The sequence below is a fragment of the Salmo trutta genome, chromosome 38, assembly GCF_901001165.1.
Source record: "Salmo trutta chromosome 38, fSalTru1.1, whole genome shotgun sequence".
In the NCBI taxonomy this organism is placed as follows: domain Eukaryota; kingdom Metazoa; phylum Chordata; class Actinopteri; order Salmoniformes; family Salmonidae; genus Salmo; species Salmo trutta.
In genome coordinates, this window is record NC_042994.1 from 2595760 (window position 1) to 2614268 (window position 18509).

Here is an 18509-nt window from a genome sequence, read left to right on the forward strand (position 1 = left end):
GCGGTAACTGCTGTTTAAACTGAACACAGGAATGTGGAGGGTCAAAGATGATGCAAATTAGTCCTAGACATTTTATACAACACAGCAGACCTATACTGTTAAAAGGAAACCAGACTTACCGGATCTATCGTGGGAGCTATTGTTTCTCGAGCGTTTCTTACTCAGACAAGAAATGTGTAGGTGTACAGTTACTTTGTTGTCACAGTGTTCAAATAAGGATTAGGGGAGAATTCCAGTCTCAAGGCAGCAATTGACACTCCCCAAGACCAGAGCAATCAAACATCTATTTAAATATGCAGCTCAATTACGTTATGACAAAATCACTTCTCACATCTCATGTAGGCTAATCTTACTTCAGAAAGTTCCTGGATAAGATTTTACTTGATCTATAAAAGTTGCGTAAAGTCAAGAAAAAACGTTCAACAACACCCCTTTCACTAAGAATACTGTTGTCTGTAATCGTCTACTTTTACCTGACAGCAACTTGGAACAAAGTTGACCCTGTCTTTCAAAGATAATTCGTAAAAATCCAAAACTTCGTAAAAATCCAAAATCCAAAACTAACTTCACAGATCTTCACTGTAAAGGATTTAACACTGTTTCCCATGCTTGTTCAATGAACCATAAACAATTAATAAGCATGCAACTGTGGAACGGTCATTAAGACACTAACAGCTTACAGCCGGTAGGCAATTATGGTCACAGTTATGAAAACTTAGGACACTAAAGAGGCCTTTCTACTGACTCTGAAAAACACCAAAAGAAAGATGACCAGGGTCCCTGCTCATCTGCTTCAACGTGCCATAGGCATGCTGCAAGTAGGCATGAGGACTGCAGATGTGGCCAGGGAAATAAATTGCAATGTCCGTACTGTGAGATGCCTATGACAGCGCTACAGGGAGACAGGACGGACAGCTGATCGCCCTCGCAGTGGCATACCACGTGTAACAACACCTGCACAGGATCGGTACATCCGAACATCACACCTGCAGGACAGGTACAGGATGGCAACAACAACTGCCCGAGTTACACCAGGAATGCACAATCCCTCCATCAGTGCTCAAACTGTCCACAATAGGCTGAGAGAGGCTGGACTGAGGGCTTGTAGGCATGTTGTAAGGAAGGTCCTCACCAGACATCACCGGCAACAACGTAGCCAATGGGCACAAACCCACCATTTCTGGACCCAGACAAGACTGGCAAAAAGTGCTCTTCTCTAACGAGTCGTGGTTTGCCTCACCAGGGGTGATGGTCGGATTCGTATTTATGGTCGAAGGAATGAGGGTTACACCGAGGCCTGTACTCTGGAGCAGAATCGATTTGGAGGTGGAGGGTCCGTCATGGTCTTGGGCAGTGTGTCACAGCATCATCGGACTGAGCTTGTTGTCATTGCAGGCAATCTCAGCGCTGTGCGTTACAGGGACAACATCCTCTTCCCTCATGTGGGACCCTTCCTGCAGGCTCATCCTGACATGACCCTCCAGCATGACAATGCCACCAGCCGTACTGCTCGTTCTGTACGTGATTTCCTGCAAGACAGGAATGTCAGTGTTCTGCCACGGCCAGCGAAGAGCCCGGATCTCAATCCCATTGAGCATGTCTGGGACCTGTTGGATAGGAGGGTGAGGGCTAGGGCCATTCCCCCCAGAAATATCCGGGAACTTGCCGGTGCCTTGGTGGAAGAGTGGGGTAACATCTCACAGCAAGAACTGGCAAATCTGGTGCAGTCCATGAGGAGGAAATGCACTGCAGTACTTAATGCAGCTGGTGGCCACACCAGATACTGACTGTTACTTTTGATTTTGACCCCTGTTTGTTCAGGGAGACATTACTCCATTTCTGTTAGTCACAGATCTGTGGAACTTGTTCAGTTTATGTCTCAGTTGTTGAATCTTGTTGTGTAAATATTTGTATGAACATATGTTAAGTTTGCTGAAAATAAACGCAGTTGACAGTGAGAGGACGTTTCTTTTTTTGCTGAGTTTATTATCAAGTGTATGTTGAGGTATAATGTATTATCAAGTGTATGGTGAGGTATAATGTATTATCAAGTGTATGGTGAGGTATAATGTATTATCAAGTGTATGGTGAGGTATAATGTATTATCAAGTGTTACATGGTGAAGAGAGAGAGGTTTGGGAGGAGACCTAACTGGCATCTCCCTCCAGATCCTCTCTGTCTTCCTGAGCACACCTTCCTCAACTATACACTTTTGTAATTATTGGAACACAGCTTGTTGTATGAGCGACAGCGCCGAAGATTGTTTTGTTTGTGTGGAGCGCTCCATTGGTTAATGATTTATGGCTGCTATATATTGTTGCCAAGATACAAAACATAAACAGAAGCTTTCTATTGCAGCGTCTCTGTCATTTCCATGCTCCACCCCTGATGTAAAGAACCTGTGTTTAGTTGTATTTAGTCATTTATTGAGGACCTCACCTCATTAAACAAGGTGTCATAGCAGCTACAACCTTCAACCTGTTACACTGGTATCATTTGTTTGGCCCTTAACAGTTAAAGAGGATATCTGTGTCTGAAATGTGACCTGGCAGTATGTAGGGAATAAGATGACATTTCAGACACAGACGTGTAGGTTTAGTGTGGTGTATGGATGGGATGTTTAAATTACTGTGATTTATAGTACATTTACTATAAGACCTCATGAATAAAGTTGGTTATATTGTGTTATTTAAAGCTGGCATCCTTAATGCTGAAACTGTCCGTTTGAGATATGACAACAAAGAAGTTACTGTAAAAAATGAACCGTTTTTATCCCCTCTGACCATAATAGAACAGTAGAATATGGACTGAACAGTTTGGCCTATACTTTAATTTAAAGGGATAATTCAAGCCAAAATTAAAGACATTCTAATTGAGGATATATATAGCATTTTCCAAAACCATTTTTTTCAAAAAAGAAGAACTACATTGAAAGCAACAATGCCTATAACATATGATTGGATTGAATCCAATGTCTATTGAGCAGCACTGGGGCTGTTGAATTTCACAGTAGCGTACTGGAAATCCTCGTCCTGTTTCTGGGGGTGAGACAGTGGGAAGGTGGAGTCCAGAGGCACTTCCTGGTTTCTGTGTTGGATGCTGGCGTAGGTAACGCCATCCTGCTCGTCTGTGATCGCTCTCTGTGCTGCAGTAGGGGTCATGGCCATGCCTGAGATGTTGTCATACACTGGATTAGAGTCTCTCTGATTGGGAGAGAGGACAGACAACATGAGGGGTGAAAAATATTACCACAGTCATTGAGTCCATCTATACACAGATGATTGCAGTTCTCAGTCAACTGACTATAATACTCACCTCTCCATTCTCTGCTGTGTCTCTTTTGTCTCTTGTGTCAGTGGTGGATTTGGAGGCCTTCTTCCTGTTTTGTGAAATAATTAATCAATTAATAAATAAACAATTAATAGAGCAATATACATATTTTGATTGATTATACCACAGAATGTGAAAAAGGATCAATTCATCTCACTCACCTGAACCACATGAACCCAAAGAGACAGAGTATGAGAATCAGAACAACCACTATGATTCCTACAACTGCATTCTTCAAAGACTTTGGTTCCCCAACAAACGTAACAGGAGAACGGTGGTTCTCGTAGCCTTTAACACTACAGGAGTAGCTTCCTGCGTCCTCACTGCTGACTTGGTCTAGGATCAGGTAGTTATCTTGGGTGTTTGGGTTGGTGAGAAGTTGTCCGTTCTTGTACCAGATGTAGGTGGGGTTGTCAGTTAGAGTACAGGTGGTGCTACAGGTCAGTGTCACCTTCCCTTCCTCTGTGCCAGGAGACTCCTTCACCTGCATGTCTGAAAAGGAGTAAATGAAGACAAAATAACACAATCATCATTATTTCTACCAATAATATAATGACAGACTAGATTATATAATACTGTAAGGACAGTATTACCTGTGACATTAAGAGTTATTCCAGGGAAGCTGTATCCCCATTTTACCGCAGTTGTTGTAAATCTAAACTTGTATTCAGCAGAGTCACTCTCTCTCAGGTCTGTGATTCTCAGGGTGGAGTCCTTGTCTGTAGTTGGAAGGTACTTCACACGACCTGCATACTCTGGGTCCTGGCTTAGATCTGTAGTAACTCCAGACTCCCATTTGTTGAACCAGGATACTTCTGTGATGTTATTCCAGCTGGGATGTCTATACGTGCAGGTAATGTCCACTGTTGACCCCTTCAAGGCACAGATACTCCTCTTGGTGTAAGTCACATTCAAACAGCTCTGACCATAAACACCTGAAACAAAATGTATCTGATCAAATCCTCAAACAATAATGAGATGATTTTCAAGTGTTTTAGATGTATTGGACTGGTTCATGTAACATGAATAACATATATAGACACATACAGTGCATTCGGAAAGTATTCAGGCCCCTTGACCTTTTCCACATTTTGTTATGTTACAGACTTATTCTAAAATGGATCAAAAAAATTATAATTCTAAAACAGTATAATAAGATAACATTTTCTACCTTGTATATTACACTGTATAATTTCTACTAGTGTTACTATCCAAGAGTGCACTGAATTGTCTGTTTTTTCCCACATGTTCTACTATTGGTCCACAGCTCTTAATGATTGATACTTAAGATGATTATTATAGGTGAGTCAAGACTCACACACTGTAGGAGTGAGAAAATCCTCATGGTCTTTTACAGCACAGGAGTAACTGTCTGTAGAGTAACGCCAGACCACTAGAGTATTATAGGAGTATTGTTGGGAAGTAGGGTCATGGAGATGTTGTCCGTTCTTGTACCAGATGTAGGTGGGGTTGGGGTTGTCAGTCAGAAGACAGGTGGTGCTACAGGTCAGTGTTCTCTTCTTTTCCTCTGTGGAGGAAGACACCTTCACCTCTAGGTCTGAATGATAATTATTAGAACTTGCAATATGAAATTGTACTGGATTACAAATAATATATTTGTATAAGTAGTTGTAGTAGATATTATATATTACCTGTGACAGTCAGAGTTGTTCCAGGGAAGCTGTACCCCCATTCTGCATACTGTGTTTTAAATCTGAACTTGTACTCAGCTGAATCTCTCTCTCTCAGGTCTGTGATTCTCAGGGTGCAATCTTTCTCTTTAGTCCCAAGGTACTCAGCACGACCTGCATACTCTGGCACCGAGCTCAGCATTTTAGGCGCCTCATTACATTTCTCTTGGATATACCAGTTTGGTTCTGAGACTACATGATAACTTGGATGTTGATATGTGCAGGGCAGTTCCACTGTTGAGCCCTTCATAGCACAGATACTCTGATGGGTGTAAGTCACGTTGAAGCAGTTCTGACCCAGAACACCTAAAACAGTCGTAGGCACATTATTTATTCAATTCGTTTCAATTATTATTATTACACTGAACAATAATAGAAACACAACAATCAACAATTTCTAAGATTTTACTGAGTTACAGTCAATATAAAGAAATAAGTCAATTGAAGAAAATGAATTAGGCCCTAATCTATGGATTTCACATGACTGGAAATACAGATATGCATCTGTTGGTCACAGATACCTTTAAAAAGGTACCCAGTACCTGATGTGGCCACCATTTGCCTCATGCTGTGTGACACATCTCCTTCACATAGTGTTGATAAGGCTGCTGATTGCGACCTGTGGAGTAGCTGTGCGAAGTTGCTGGATATTGGCGAGAACTGGAACACGCTGTCGTACATGTCGATACAAAGCATGCAAAACATGCTTAATTGGTGGCATGTCTGGTGAGTACGCAGACCATGGAAGAAATTAAAATTTTTCAGATTCCAGGATTTGTGTACAGCTCTTTGCGACATGGGGCTGTGCATTATCATGCTGAAACATGAGGTGGGGCGGCGGATGAATGGCACGACAATGGGCCTCAGGATCTCGTCACAGTATTTCTGTGCATTAAAATTGCCATCATAGAAATGCAATTGTGTTCGTTGTCCGTACCTTATGTCTGCCCATACTATAACCCCACTGCCAACATGGGGCACTCTGTTCACAATGATGATATCAGCAAACCGCTGGCCCACATGACGCAATACTGATGGATGTCTGCCATCTGCCCGGTACAGTTGAAATTGGGATTCGTCCGTGAAGAGCACACTTCTCCAGCATGCCAGTGGCCATCGAAGGGGAGCATTTGCCCACTGAAGTCTGTTACAACACAGTCAGGTCAAGACCCTGGTCAGGACGATGAGCACGCAGATGAGTATCCCTGAGATGGTTTCTGACAGTTTGTGCAGAAATTATTTGGTTGAGTAAACCCACAGTTTCATCAGCCGTCCGGGTTGCTGGTCTCAGACAATCCCACAGGTGAAGAAGCCGGGTGTGGAGGTTCTGGGCTGGGGTGGTGACACGTGGTGTGCGGTTGTGAGGCCAGTTGAACGTACAACCAAATTCTTTAAAACGCTGTTGGAGGTGGCTTATGGTAGAGAAATTACCATTCAAGTCTCTGGCAACAGCTCTGATGGACATTCCTGCAGTCAGCATGCAAATTGCACAATTCCTTCAAAACTTGAGACACCTGTGGCGTTGTTTTGTGTGAAAAAGCTCATTTTAGAGCGCCCTTTTATTGTCCCTAGAACAAGGTGCACCTGTGTAATGATCATGCTGTTTAATCAGCTTCTTGATATGCCACACCTGTCAGGTGGATGGATTATCTTGGCAAAGGAGAAATGCTCATTAAGAGGGATGTAAAGAAATGTGTGCTCAAAATTGAAGAGAAATAAGCTTTTTGTGCATATGGAAAATGTCTAGGATTATTTATTTTAACTCATGAAACATGAGACCAACACTTTACATGTTGCGTTTATATTGTTGTTCAGTATATTTTCTTATCAGCTGATTTAGGACTGAACAATACAACTTTAGTAATAACCTAATAAACTTTAAAACTGTGAATCCATACTCACACACTGCAGGAGAGAGGAGATCCTCATAGCCTTTTACAGCACAGGAGTAAATGTCTGAATAGTAAATGTGGATAGAATATTGTTGGGAAATGTGCTCATCTAGACGTTGTCCATTCTTGTACCAGTTGTAGGTGGGGTTGGGGTTGTCAGTCAGAGTACAGGTTGTGCTACAGGTCAGTGTCTTCTGTCCCTCTGCAGCATTGGTGGGAGGCATTATCACCTGGCTTTGTTGTCCACACTTTGTTGCTGTATTTGCTGAGTTGAGTGTAAATGAAAACCGTAGATAAGTATAACTTAGTGATGTGTGAGAGACAGCTGAGTCATTCCACGTAGAGTGCCTTTTGCTTCCCTTTGTGTAGCAATATTGAATTTTAAAAGCCTGTTATAGTAAATGAAGTGCCCTTTAATATAGACAACACGAAGAATTCAATAAATCTGATTACCCCTAAGGTCAATGTCCGCGCCCTGCGGAAATCTAATTAGCACAATACAAAAATCCATCTATTTAAGATATCTCTATCTGTTTTTTGCATTGGATGCGTCTCAATCCACCGTATCTGCCTATCTCGCACTTCCGCATCTGCTGTGAAAGGTGACCGAGCTAGAGCGGTGTCTTCTCACAAAATCGTCTGTAGCGTCCGAACGGTCTAGGAAGTCCACAGGCCTCACAAGACTCGTCTGAAGGTCCCCCGTACCAGTTAAAAATGAATGGAAGTATATATGGACACTGTTTAGTGCCAAAAATAAGGAGCTAAATACATGTAAAAAAAATAAAAATAATAATAATCCTGATCTCTCAGATATACAGTACCCGTCAAAGGTTTGGACACACCTACTCATTCAAGGATTTTTCTTAATTTTTACTGTTTTCTACATTGTAGAATAATAGTGAAGACATCAAAACTATGAGAGTGTGCAATGCTGTCATCAAGGCAAAGGGTGGCTACTTTGAAGAAGCTCAAATATAAACTATATTTGGATTTGTTTAACACTTTTTTGGTCACTACATGATTCCATGTGTTTTTTCATAGTTTTGATGTCTTCACTATTATTATACTATGTAGAAAAGAGGTCAAATAAAGAAAAACCCTTGAATGAGTAGGTGTGTCCAACCTTTTGAATGGTACTGTAGGTCAGATACTTCAGAACAAACTTCCTTTAGATTTGTTTTTGAAATGATCTGTTGTTCTATGTAGTGAATCTGTTATTCAATGCGATTGTATGGGCTAACAGCTGTAAGGGATTTATTTAATTTTGGGGGGATGCTTTAAGGGGTCTTAGAATTCAAAATCAAGTAGTAAAATGATCCTTGGTATGACGTTCTTAAAACAATTACATGTAGGTAAGTCGGACATCTAATAGTTAAATCATCGTGTAAAAGCAGGTGAGCTGGTTCTACACTTTTTAGCCATTTTCTGGTGTTTTGTGGTGGAAAACTGAGCGGGACGAGAATAACACGTCAACCCTGTTACCCATAGATAGACAGGCTAGAAATGTTTGAACAATTAAAACAATTATGTGAAGCTTGCTTTCGAATGCAACTCCCTGTTGCACACAACAACCTTCCATTCCCCTTTATCACAAGGGGATTAACGGCGGATTTAAGATGAAATCGTCAACCCTGTAACTTTATTTGGAACTTAATAGACACTTACTATAGTCATTTTTTATTGAACCTCTTGAGATGGGAAAACACATGTTTTATTAAGTTGAACACGTGCTCTTTATGACAGAATGTTAAAATTAGGTGAAATCTGAATAATCTTTTAACCAAGATCCACTTCTCAGAAGGCACCGAATTGGTGGAACAACCCAGCTTCTGAAGGGAAATGGGAATGCCTAAAAGACCCCTGAACACACCAGAATATTCATAATCATGTTGTCCTGAACTGTCTCATGGCATTTTGTAATTGTCTGTTGATTTAATAGCAACAAGGATACCTATCATAAGAAGACTTACAAATCTAAGAACGTGACCATACAGTACCTGCCACAGACCAGAGAAAGACCACCAACACACTTCCTGCTGTTCTCAAGGCCATTGTTGCATCTCCCACCCTGCAGTCTTAGAAACATAAACAACAACTCACTCTATAGCTGGTGAATAACTACTCCTTATAAATCAATTTAGAGGTAAACAATTACTTATTGAACAGACCTGTCTATAGCACTGTATACACATAATAATCAATTTATTGCTCAAAATCTGTTTCATTCTTACAATCCTACAGCATTGAGACATGGGTCCCTATTATTATCATTAGCCAGAAGAATATGGTTTATCACTAAAAACATATTATCAAACACTATTTTATAAGGTATCTTCAAGTGTACTTACAGAGCAAAGTGGAGAGGTTTTGTAAGACAACTCACTGGCAGTATGAAAACGAGAAGTAAGTGACTGGTTGACACATGATGTAGTCAGGGCACAAGTTGCTGTAATTTCCTTCCTTTTCATGCAAGAAGACAACTATGATTGGACGGTTTCCAGGCAGAACACATTGCAGAAGTTGCATCACGGCTGACAAAAAAACGTGTGGCAAGGCGACATTTGCCCCAGCACATTAGATTTTGTTTAATCAAATATTTAGACGCAAAGGGGACAAACAGTTTTTTTAGACAGATTTGCCTCATAATTAAAATGTTGATTAACTGTTGTTTAACAGCCTGTTGCCAAGGTAGCTAACACGTCGGACGCGATAGCTAGCTAATGCTAGTAGGCGACCTCGTCCGGCTTATCAGGTGTTTAGAGATCAACAACTCAACGAACTAGGCCTAGTCGTAGATTCAGCAATGCATCAATTGTGAAGACCCGGACAGCATGCAGTGTCTGTTTACTAACTTTCTCTTGTCACTTTCCCTTCCCCAATTGAGTTTGGTGTTGGGTTTGGTGTTACTAGTTAAAATTAGAGCCTGTTATTCTACTCTTATTCTAAACTAACCAAGCATATGACAAACTGTTGAAAAACCTATTGCACATTTAATGTACCTAGTATTTGCATACCGCCCAAACAGATCCACAGATGATGCAATCTCTATTGCACTCCACACTGCCCTTTCCCACCTGGACACCTATGTGGAACACCTATGTGAGAATGCTATTCATTGACTACAGCTCAGCGTTCAACACCATAGTACCCTCAAAGCTCATCACTAAGCAAAGGAACCTGGTACTTAACACCTCCCTCTGCAACTGGATCCTGGACTTCCTGACGGGCCGCCCCAGGTGGTGAGGGTGGGTAGCAACACATCTGCCACGCTGATCCTCAACACTGGAGCTCCCCAGGGGTGCGTGCTCAGTCCCCTCCTGTACTCCCTGTTCACCCATGACTGCATGGCCAGGCACGACTCCAACACCATCATTAAATTTGCAGACGACACAACAGGGGTAGGCCTGATCACCGACAACAACAAGACAGCCTATAGGGATGAGGTCAGAAACCTGGCCGGGTGGTGCCAGAATAACAACCTTTCCCTCAACGTAACCAAGACTAAGGAGATGATTGTGGACTACAGGAAAAGGAGCACTGAGCATGCCCCCATTCTCATCGACGGGGCTGTAGTGGAGCAGGTTGAGAGCTTCAAGTTCCTTGGTGTCCACATCAACAACAAACTAGAATGGTCCAAACACACCAAGACAGTCGTGAAAAGGGCAAGACAAAGCTTATTCCCCCTCAGGAAACTAAAAAGATTAGGCATGGGTCCTGAGATCCTCAAAAGGTACTACAGCTGCAACATCGAGAGCATCCTGACTGGTTGCATCACTGCCTGGTACGGCAATTGCTCGGCCTCCGACCGCAAGGCATCACTGGGGCAAAGCTGCCTGCCATCCAGGACCTCTACACCAGGCGGTGTCAGAGGAAGGCCCTAAAAATTGTCAAAGACCCCAGCCACCCCAGTCATAGACTGTTCTCTCTACTACCGCATGGCAAGTGGTACCGGAATGCCAAGTCTAGGACAAAAAGGCTTCACAACAGTTTTTACCCCCAAGCCATAAGACTCCTGAACAGGTAACCAAATGGTTACTCGGACTATTTGCATTGTGTGCCCCCCCCCCCCAACCCCTCTTTTACACTGCTGCTACTCTCTGTTTATCTTATATGCATAGTCACTTTAACTATACATTCATGTACATACTACCTCAATATGCCTGACTAACCGGTGTCTGTATAAAGCCTTGCTACTGTTATTTTCAAATGTCTTTGTACTGTTGTTTAATACCTTTACTAACCTACACACACACACACACACACACACACAGCCTTTTTTTGCACTATTGGTTAGAGCCTGAAAGTAAGCATTTCACTGTAAGGTCTACACCTGTTGTATTCGGCGCACGTGACAAATAAACTTTGATTTGAGTTAGCACTCAGCACTCACTTGAGTTAGCACTGTCAGGTAGCTAGCTACATTTACCCATAGTTTGGTAATTTATTCCATTACATTTCAGAATTGCACTCCTCACTATGAAACTAAGCTAATTTGCCGAAGCTAAAATCGTATTTTTCTGAGATGCCGAAAGTGCAGGTTGTTGATTAAATTTGACACTTCACGGCCACCAGAGTTTGACATGTGACTACAGTTTGCATTGAAACGTGGGTCATATCAACCCCGCAAGTGACCAAAGTTGTTCACTCGCTCCTTCAAGCTAAATCGAGGGCCAACGTTAGGGAATTGGACCTCCCTTAAGATGACAATCAAACTACATCCGGTTTCAATGGGGATACCCCGCGAGGGAAAAACAACATATTTGGACTGCAGCCATTTCTTTTCTTTGTTAGAACGGCCACTTGAATATCTGGTCAAATAATGGCTAATGTGTAAGATATCAGTGAAGGAATGTGAACATGTGCACACTTCGGGAGGAAAGAGAAAATTAGGTTATACACAGCAAAAAGTCCAGTGTTGAATTAACTCCCACAGAGTTGATTTCAACACTTTTTGAGGGTTTATATAGGTCCACACTCTCCAGAGTTAAATTAACACTTTCAAAATAGTTAAAGATTTAACACTCTGCCAGAGTTCCTTCTTTAACTCGCAAAACAGAGTTAAAGTAACACTGCTCCGAGTTAATTTTTATTAACTATTTGGGTAGTGTTAATTTTTATTAACTATTTGGGTAGTGTTAATTTCACTCCCTAAAGTGTCAATTATCTACACTGAAAAAATGTTAAAATGAATTGTTAATTTATTCAATATTATTTAATTAAATATATACTTATAATAATAATAATAATAATAATAATAATAATGAATCACAATAAACAATCATTGTCAAAAACATTTATTTGTGCCTTCTCCCTTGCAGTCAGTTGAATTAAAACATTGTGATGAAGGTATAATGTACATACTTTCATCTGAAACATTGTATGAGCTTTGAATATCAAACGGTTTATGAAATTTAAGCTCAGACATTTTTAGTAGACATCTTTCCACACTTCGTAATACTCTGAATGCATGATGATGGTCATCAAAATTCTCTGTAAATAGCTTGTTTGTCAAAAAAAAAAAAAGATCTTCAACCAAAAGTACATCACTTATTTGACAAAAGACTGGCATGTCTTCTTCCATTGCACTGCAAATAACTAGTCCAGCTTTATATTCTACACCATCAACTTTAACCCAACTAGTTGAGAAAACATCTTTTGACAAGATCGTTTCAAGCATTTCATTGTTGACGACATTCTCATCTCTGAAGAGAAAAGATTTAATTGGCCCATACTCATTTTGTTTGAGGGTGAAGGTTTCCCAGTGATAAGCAATGGCCATCTGATGCTTTTTAGCAAGCGATTTGGTTATGTTTTTGAAATTTTTAAAACAATCTTTAAACAGCTTGTGTTTGGCCTCAAACCTCATACACCACGTATATAATAAGGGGCCAATTTTCCTTATAGAAGATGGGTAATGGATCATAAAATGATGCTTAGGTATCAAGTTTCTATGTGGATACAAGTGCTTAAATAGTTTGTGGTGGTCAACAATCAAATGCTTTAAATATATTGTCATACCTAGAGTGAGAGAAGGTGAAAAAACTATGTTCATTATTTGAAGTAACAACAGTAACAAATTCCAGTTTTTGTTTCCTGCAGGAATAATGTCAAACAGTGGGATGTTTTTCACAAGACAATGTCTGAATAGAATTCAAACCAATGCCATTGCCAAAACTCTCCAAAATAATCTTTGTAGGAAGATTTTTTTCATTCTAAAAATCCATAATCAAAACAATAAATCCTGGAAAGCAAGTCCTGTTCTGACATAGTGTTGCGCGAGATATCCAAAAAGCAATTTGATCTCACACTGAACCACACCCTCAAGAAGATCATGCATGATATCAAATGAATAGTTATTACAAACATGGAAATACTTCAATGAATTAAACGGTTTGCCTTAAATGGGATGAGACGCTTATCCATTGTGATGTAGAAGCTCTCAATCTTGCTCTTCTGACGCCCAACAGCGAGGAGGTACGGCTGCCGATCCTGCTGGTTGCGGAGATGCTCCTCCAAACTGCAGCATGACTAGGGTTGAGATCAGAAAACTGAAAATTAGACAATAATAATGTGCAGCCAGAGAAAACTACATTATAGAAGTGATTATTCAAACAGCTTTCATTGGCTAGTGCAAGATGGGAATGAAGACTTAATTACAATTCCATCCACTTTTTAACAACCCTCATTTACATATGTGGCTAAGAAGGTGACGTGACAAATTATTATAATCACGTTAATAATATAATTACCTTATGAAAGACAACAAGTCTCAACTGCATCACATGCACTAATTTTTGGAGACTTCAGTCCCCCTGGAGGTGGTGGAAGGAGATGTAACAGCAACAACAGGGAAGCCATTTCTTGGTCGTAGGCTGAGGACAGTCTCACAAGAATTAACTGAAAACTCTTCAAATGTAATACTTTTAAAGTTTGAATGAGAACAGGGAGGCATTATGAGAACGTTTTAAACAGTCATCCATCTATTAGTCACATTTATCCCAAAAATCAGATCAACGTTCAGAGATACACAGAATAAACAAATGAAATATTATTGCAGTTATAATTTAACTGCAATTATAGCAAATTTATTAAAATAAAATAAAAACTCACTTGTTGGCTCATCAAGATCACTTCCTGGGGGACTTTCTGCTGACTGCACCAAGCGACGCAACTCTGGTGTTGAGGTGAGCCGCTTAGCCTCTTTTATGACATTTGGCTTGAAGAACAAATCCCATTTCTGAAGAAGCCTGGAGGATGTGTCGCCATCAAATAGGAGAGTGAAGTCTTGGTCCACCTTTAAGAAAGAAGATATTCATCTACTACTACTTCAGGAAATACTTTCAAATTTCAAGCCATTCTAAACATCTCATCCCAAACTTACCAATCCTTTTGTATCCAGGAATCTTGGGAAGCTGGAGAGGATATCAACACTTCTGCCTGGGTCATTAACGAGATTCTGACGGTGCTGAAAGGTCTCTCTCATCTTCTGGAAAAATCAGGGAATTGTCTGTGGTATGGTTGAGCAAAGACATGGCCTCTTGGCAAGCATCACCATCAAGCTGCCTTTCAACATTAACAGTCCTTTGGAAATTTGGGCCCCCTGGAGAAAAGTCAATTGGGCTATTTGGTAGCAGTGCAGATCCTCGACGAATCTTCCTCTGGACTGTTTTCAGATGCCAGAAATGTATCCTGTGCTGCTTGCAGCATCATAGAAGTGTTCCTGAAATGGAAAAAAAGAAAATAAATGCGTTGTCATACCAGGCTCATGAGAAATCTCACGGAATTCAAATATCAATGTCATCCACAGTTTTGTGTCACAACATGACATGAAAGAGTTAACAATAATAATGCCTATTACATAGCCCTTCTTGGAGTATGGATCCTTGAGGGAAGGGAACAACATCACTATCCCACGCGCATAATCTTCTCTGATTGCTTTAGTGGGGCAGTGCCTGAGAGGAGATATTAAATTAGTACATTTATGCAATGGCCATGCAGTTATCTGGTACAAATAAAAACAATGTGAAACAAACATACCCATGATTGTCAATCATGTAAGCCACCAGGATGTTAACCATTTTTCTTCTTGCAGCATCTGTTAGGGTTTCTGTTGTTTGGTACTCCTGTAGTACTTCTTCACCCCCAGACTTGCCTCTTAGCACAGCTTCAATCAACTAATACAAAACAAAAACATTACAATACAAAACATGGTGATAAATAGCTTTTCTAGAGACTCAGAGTGAAAAAATGTGAAAGCATTAAGAAACCTGTTCAGCAGACACAGCATCATGTGTATCCTCAATTCTTTGTCTCTTGCTAGGGACATCATCTAGGATTATAGTTGATGCACTTGAGCTGAAGCTTGAGTCAGACGTCTCAGAAGCAGAAGACAAGGAGAAATCAGAGAATTCTAAAGGAATAGAAAAAATGCAAATAATTATATTATGTAAGGTGTAAAGTTCTTTATTATACCTGCCTTGATATCTCACCCTGATCTGAGAATAGTGTCAGCACCACATTGCCTTGTCCAACGAGGTCGCTGAATATTTCTGCATCAACTTCTGTCCCTGTTGCATCCTTGTATATAACTTTTGCATCAGGTGGCAGGCAAAATCTCTCCATGACTGGAAAAGATAGTAAGGTCAAACTGAATGTGCCTTTGAAGTCAGCACTGTTTCTTGCCTCACAGCCAATAACTCTTCACGTTGAATACACACTGTATAACCCTTAAATAGACCTAGAGCATTTTCCCTCACATAACCCATTCCCTCTTAAGTCCAAATTGATGATTGGCTTTTTTTCGTGACTGTTTTGGTGTATATTAATACTTTACACTCTATGAAGCACACATTACAGAACTGAAAATGATTAGCAATTTAACCCCATTTACCGTATAAAAGAGTCTGATAAAGGCATGTAATGAAAATCAGAATCGACAACATTAAGGAGCTTGCACAACGAGTTTTTAAAGCCATGCTAACCGTTTTCATGGAATTGCATAAAGTCAAACCGTCCTTCATCCTCATCCAGCTTCACATATTTCTGCTGTTGGCTGTAATTCACCTGGACCAGCATTTTGACTGAGACATGCAAGGAAGTTTGACAAAGTAAATAAACATTTAAAGGAAGAACGATAAAGATTAAAGCTAAGTCGACAGTGTTACACCATTTTTGGTGACCCATCAGATTCTGTGACCCGCACTGTTGGAAAAAGTACTAATTTTCAGAAAATCGCGCTGTGACTGAGATATTAAAATGCTGCTTATGCATTGACTCATCAGTATTTAATGAAGCACTTAAATGTTTAATAAATGTTTAATATCAGTCACAGCCCGATTTTCTGCTAATTTTGTACTTTAGCTTTAACTTAGTAATTTCAGTACAATTAACTGGTGAAGGGGGGGAAAAGACGTTAGCTCCTGCCTCAAACAAGATTTTATACAGTAAAAAAACATAACGCTTTGTTTTTCCTTTCAATAAATCATCATTGATAAAGTTGGAGACGGTTTAAGTAACAAACTGTTAGCTATCTTACCATACACTTCTAGCTAGCTAATCACCAGGACAAATTTGCTGCTCAGACCTGGCAACAAACACGGTTTTGTTAGGCATATATTCTCTGTAGATGTTTCATTGTTCATACTGAAATTCTCAGCATCAATTTATAATTGTTTCAGTAAGTTTGAGTTAATTGCACTTACCGTGTAGTACTGCATGGGAGGGAGAAAATGGCGCCGACTTGTCTCCTCTGTCTCCAACCGACGAAGTGAAATGCATGGGCGGAGCTTAATTACATCTCTGCGGAGTTGGGTTAACACTGACCGGATCAACTCTGTCAAATAACTCCAACACTGAACACCATTTAAATCAGAATGTGTTAAAATTACACTCTGGGAGTGAAAATCAACTCGGAAATGTTTAACCCTGAAATTTCAACACTCCAATTTTTGCTGTGTAGTCACAGATTCCTAAACATGATTGTATGAACTGCCTTAAATGTTGCAGGACCCCAGGAAGAGTAGCTGCTGCCTTGGCAGCTAATGGGGATCCATAATAAATACAAATGATATAGTTGTAGGCTACTTAAAAAAAAAAAAAAAATGATTGAACTAGGCAAGTCAGTTATTTACAATGACTGCCCATCAACTGTGGGTTTACTGCCTTGTTCAGGGACAGAACGACAGATTTTTACTTTGTCAGCTCAGAGATTCAGTTACTGGCCCAACGCTCTAACCACTAGGCTACCTGCCGCCCCAAACAGAACTACACAGGAATGTGGAGGTAAAAAGATGATAAAAACTAGGCCTAAACATTTTATAAAACACAGCAGACCTATACTGTTAAAACCAGACTTACCTGATCCATTGTGGAAGCTACTGTTTCTTTGTCTGTTATGAAATGTTTTCAGCTACAACAGTACAGTAAAGACCACCCACTGTTTCTGGGTGGTCATTACAAAAGGTACAATTTGAATGTACCTATTTTTTTTACTTCTTCATATATGGTTGGCAGGCTAATATTAATGAAACATTTTATAATAATCTTCCTTAGTTGTATTAGTAAGTATGTATGTGTGAGACAACAGATTGTCACGTCCTGGCCAGTATAAGGTTAATTGTTTTTGTAGTTTGGTCAGGGCGTGGCAGAGGGTATTTGTTTTATGTGGTTGAGGGTGGTGTGTTTTGTTAAAAGGGTGGTTGATTTAGTAATTCCGGGTTTTGGTTTATGTTTAAGTATTTCTATGTGGAGTCTAGTAAGTGTATGTCTATGTTTGGTTAATTGGGGTTGGGACTCTCAGTTGAAGGCAGGTGTTGTCTATCTGCCTTTGATTGAGAGTCCCATATAGTAGGGTGTGTTTGTGTTTGGTATTTGTGGGTGATTGTTCTGTGTTGAGCCTATGCTTTGCAGACTGTCAGTTTATCGTTCGTTTTCTTGTTTATTGTTTTTGTATTCGTGTTGATTTAACTAAATGTTCAAGATGGAATATATCGACTCTGCTGCGTATTGGTCATCCTTTTCCGACGATGATTTCGTTATATCGTCAGAAGACGAAGATACCTGTGACACAGATATTGTCAATAAAACGATTCCAATAAGGCATGACATAAGGTATATAGATAGATACAAAAGCCTGTTGATACAAGGCAAGTATCGCTCTGTTGTTGAACGGACCAAAACAAAAACAAATCTTTACTACTATTGAGTCAACAGGGGTAATTGAAGGTAGGTTCTGAGGGTCTGATCCTGAATAATAAAGCAACACCTGAGGGAATGGAGACTAAAACAACTGTAAACTCTTTAGGCATTATAATCAAATCAAATGTATTTATATAACCTTTCTTACATCAGCTGATATCTCAAAGTGCTGTACAGAAACCCAGCCTAAAACCCCAAACAGCAAGCAATGCAGGTGTAGAAGCACGGTAGCTAGGAAAAACTCCCTAGAAAGGCCAAAACCTAGGAAGAAACCTAGAGAGGAACCAGGCTATGAGGGGTGGCCAGTCCTCTTCTGGCTGTGCCAGGTGGAGATTATAACAGAACATGGCCAAGATGTTCAAATGTTCATAAATTACCAGCATGGTCAAATAATAATAAT

General features: G+C 40.3%; 2 protein-coding genes and 1 long non-coding RNA gene across 12 annotated transcripts in view; all 3 read right to left on the bottom strand.

The window, feature by feature from the left end:
- Positions 1–17292, bottom strand: part of LOC115177750 (zinc finger protein 883-like) — a 42450-nt gene extending 25158 nt beyond the window's left edge. Inside the window, exon 1 of the mRNA XM_029738718.1 lies at positions 17270–17292. Within this exon, the coding sequence (XP_029594578.1) occupies positions 17270–17278 (9 nt within the window). The 5' untranslated portion in view covers positions 17279–17292. The remainder of the gene's footprint in view (positions 1–17269) is intronic.
- On the bottom strand, positions 2405–8930 carry LOC115177749 (sialoadhesin). 3 transcript variants are annotated; one of them, XM_029738716.1, is made up of 8 exons: positions 8911–8930; positions 6924–7178; positions 4983–5327; positions 4649–4858; positions 3924–4265; positions 3492–3822; positions 3316–3379; positions 2405–3203 (listed from the first exon to the last, which is right to left on the bottom strand). In XM_029738716.1, exons 2-8 carry the CDS (start codon positions 7135–7137, stop codon positions 2976–2978), a joined length of 1734 nt encoding a protein of 577 aa, XP_029594576.1. In that variant the 5' UTR covers positions 7138–7178; positions 8911–8930; the 3' UTR covers positions 2405–2975. The 3 variants fall into 3 exon arrangements, with proteins under 3 accessions (XP_029594576.1, XP_029594574.1, XP_029594575.1); XM_029738714.1 differs by having other exon boundaries at positions 4649–4888; XM_029738715.1 differs by lacking the exon at positions 8911–8930 and having other exon boundaries at positions 4649–4888; positions 6924–7403.
- LOC115177764 (uncharacterized) lies at positions 13305–16852 on the bottom strand. Of its 8 annotated transcripts, none has more exons than XR_003872475.1 (9): positions 16615–16852; positions 16449–16496; positions 15181–15993; positions 14951–15087; positions 14772–14865; positions 14295–14633; positions 14024–14207; positions 13663–13785; positions 13305–13441 (listed from the first exon to the last, which is right to left on the bottom strand). It is a non-coding gene; the product is annotated as an uncharacterized LOC115177764 (long non-coding RNA). The 8 variants fall into 8 exon arrangements; XR_003872480.1 differs by having other exon boundaries at positions 15181–15323; positions 16615–16845; XR_003872474.1 differs by having other exon boundaries at positions 16449–16852.
- Positions 17293–18509: the final 1217 nt, after the last annotated feature.

Coding starts and splice junctions, on each gene's coding strand:
- LOC115177749 (XM_029738714.1), bottom strand. CDS start 7,137: ATGCCTCCCACCAATGCTGCAGAGGGACAGAAGACACTGACCTGTAGC. Junction 3,380..3,491: donor TTTGGGTTCATGTGGTTCAG/GTGAGTGAGATG, acceptor TTCACAAAACAG/GAAGAAGGCCTCCAAATCCA. Junction 3,204..3,315: donor ACACAGCAGAGAATGGAGAG/GTGAGTATTATA, acceptor TCTCCCAATCAG/AGAGACTCTAATCCAGTGTA.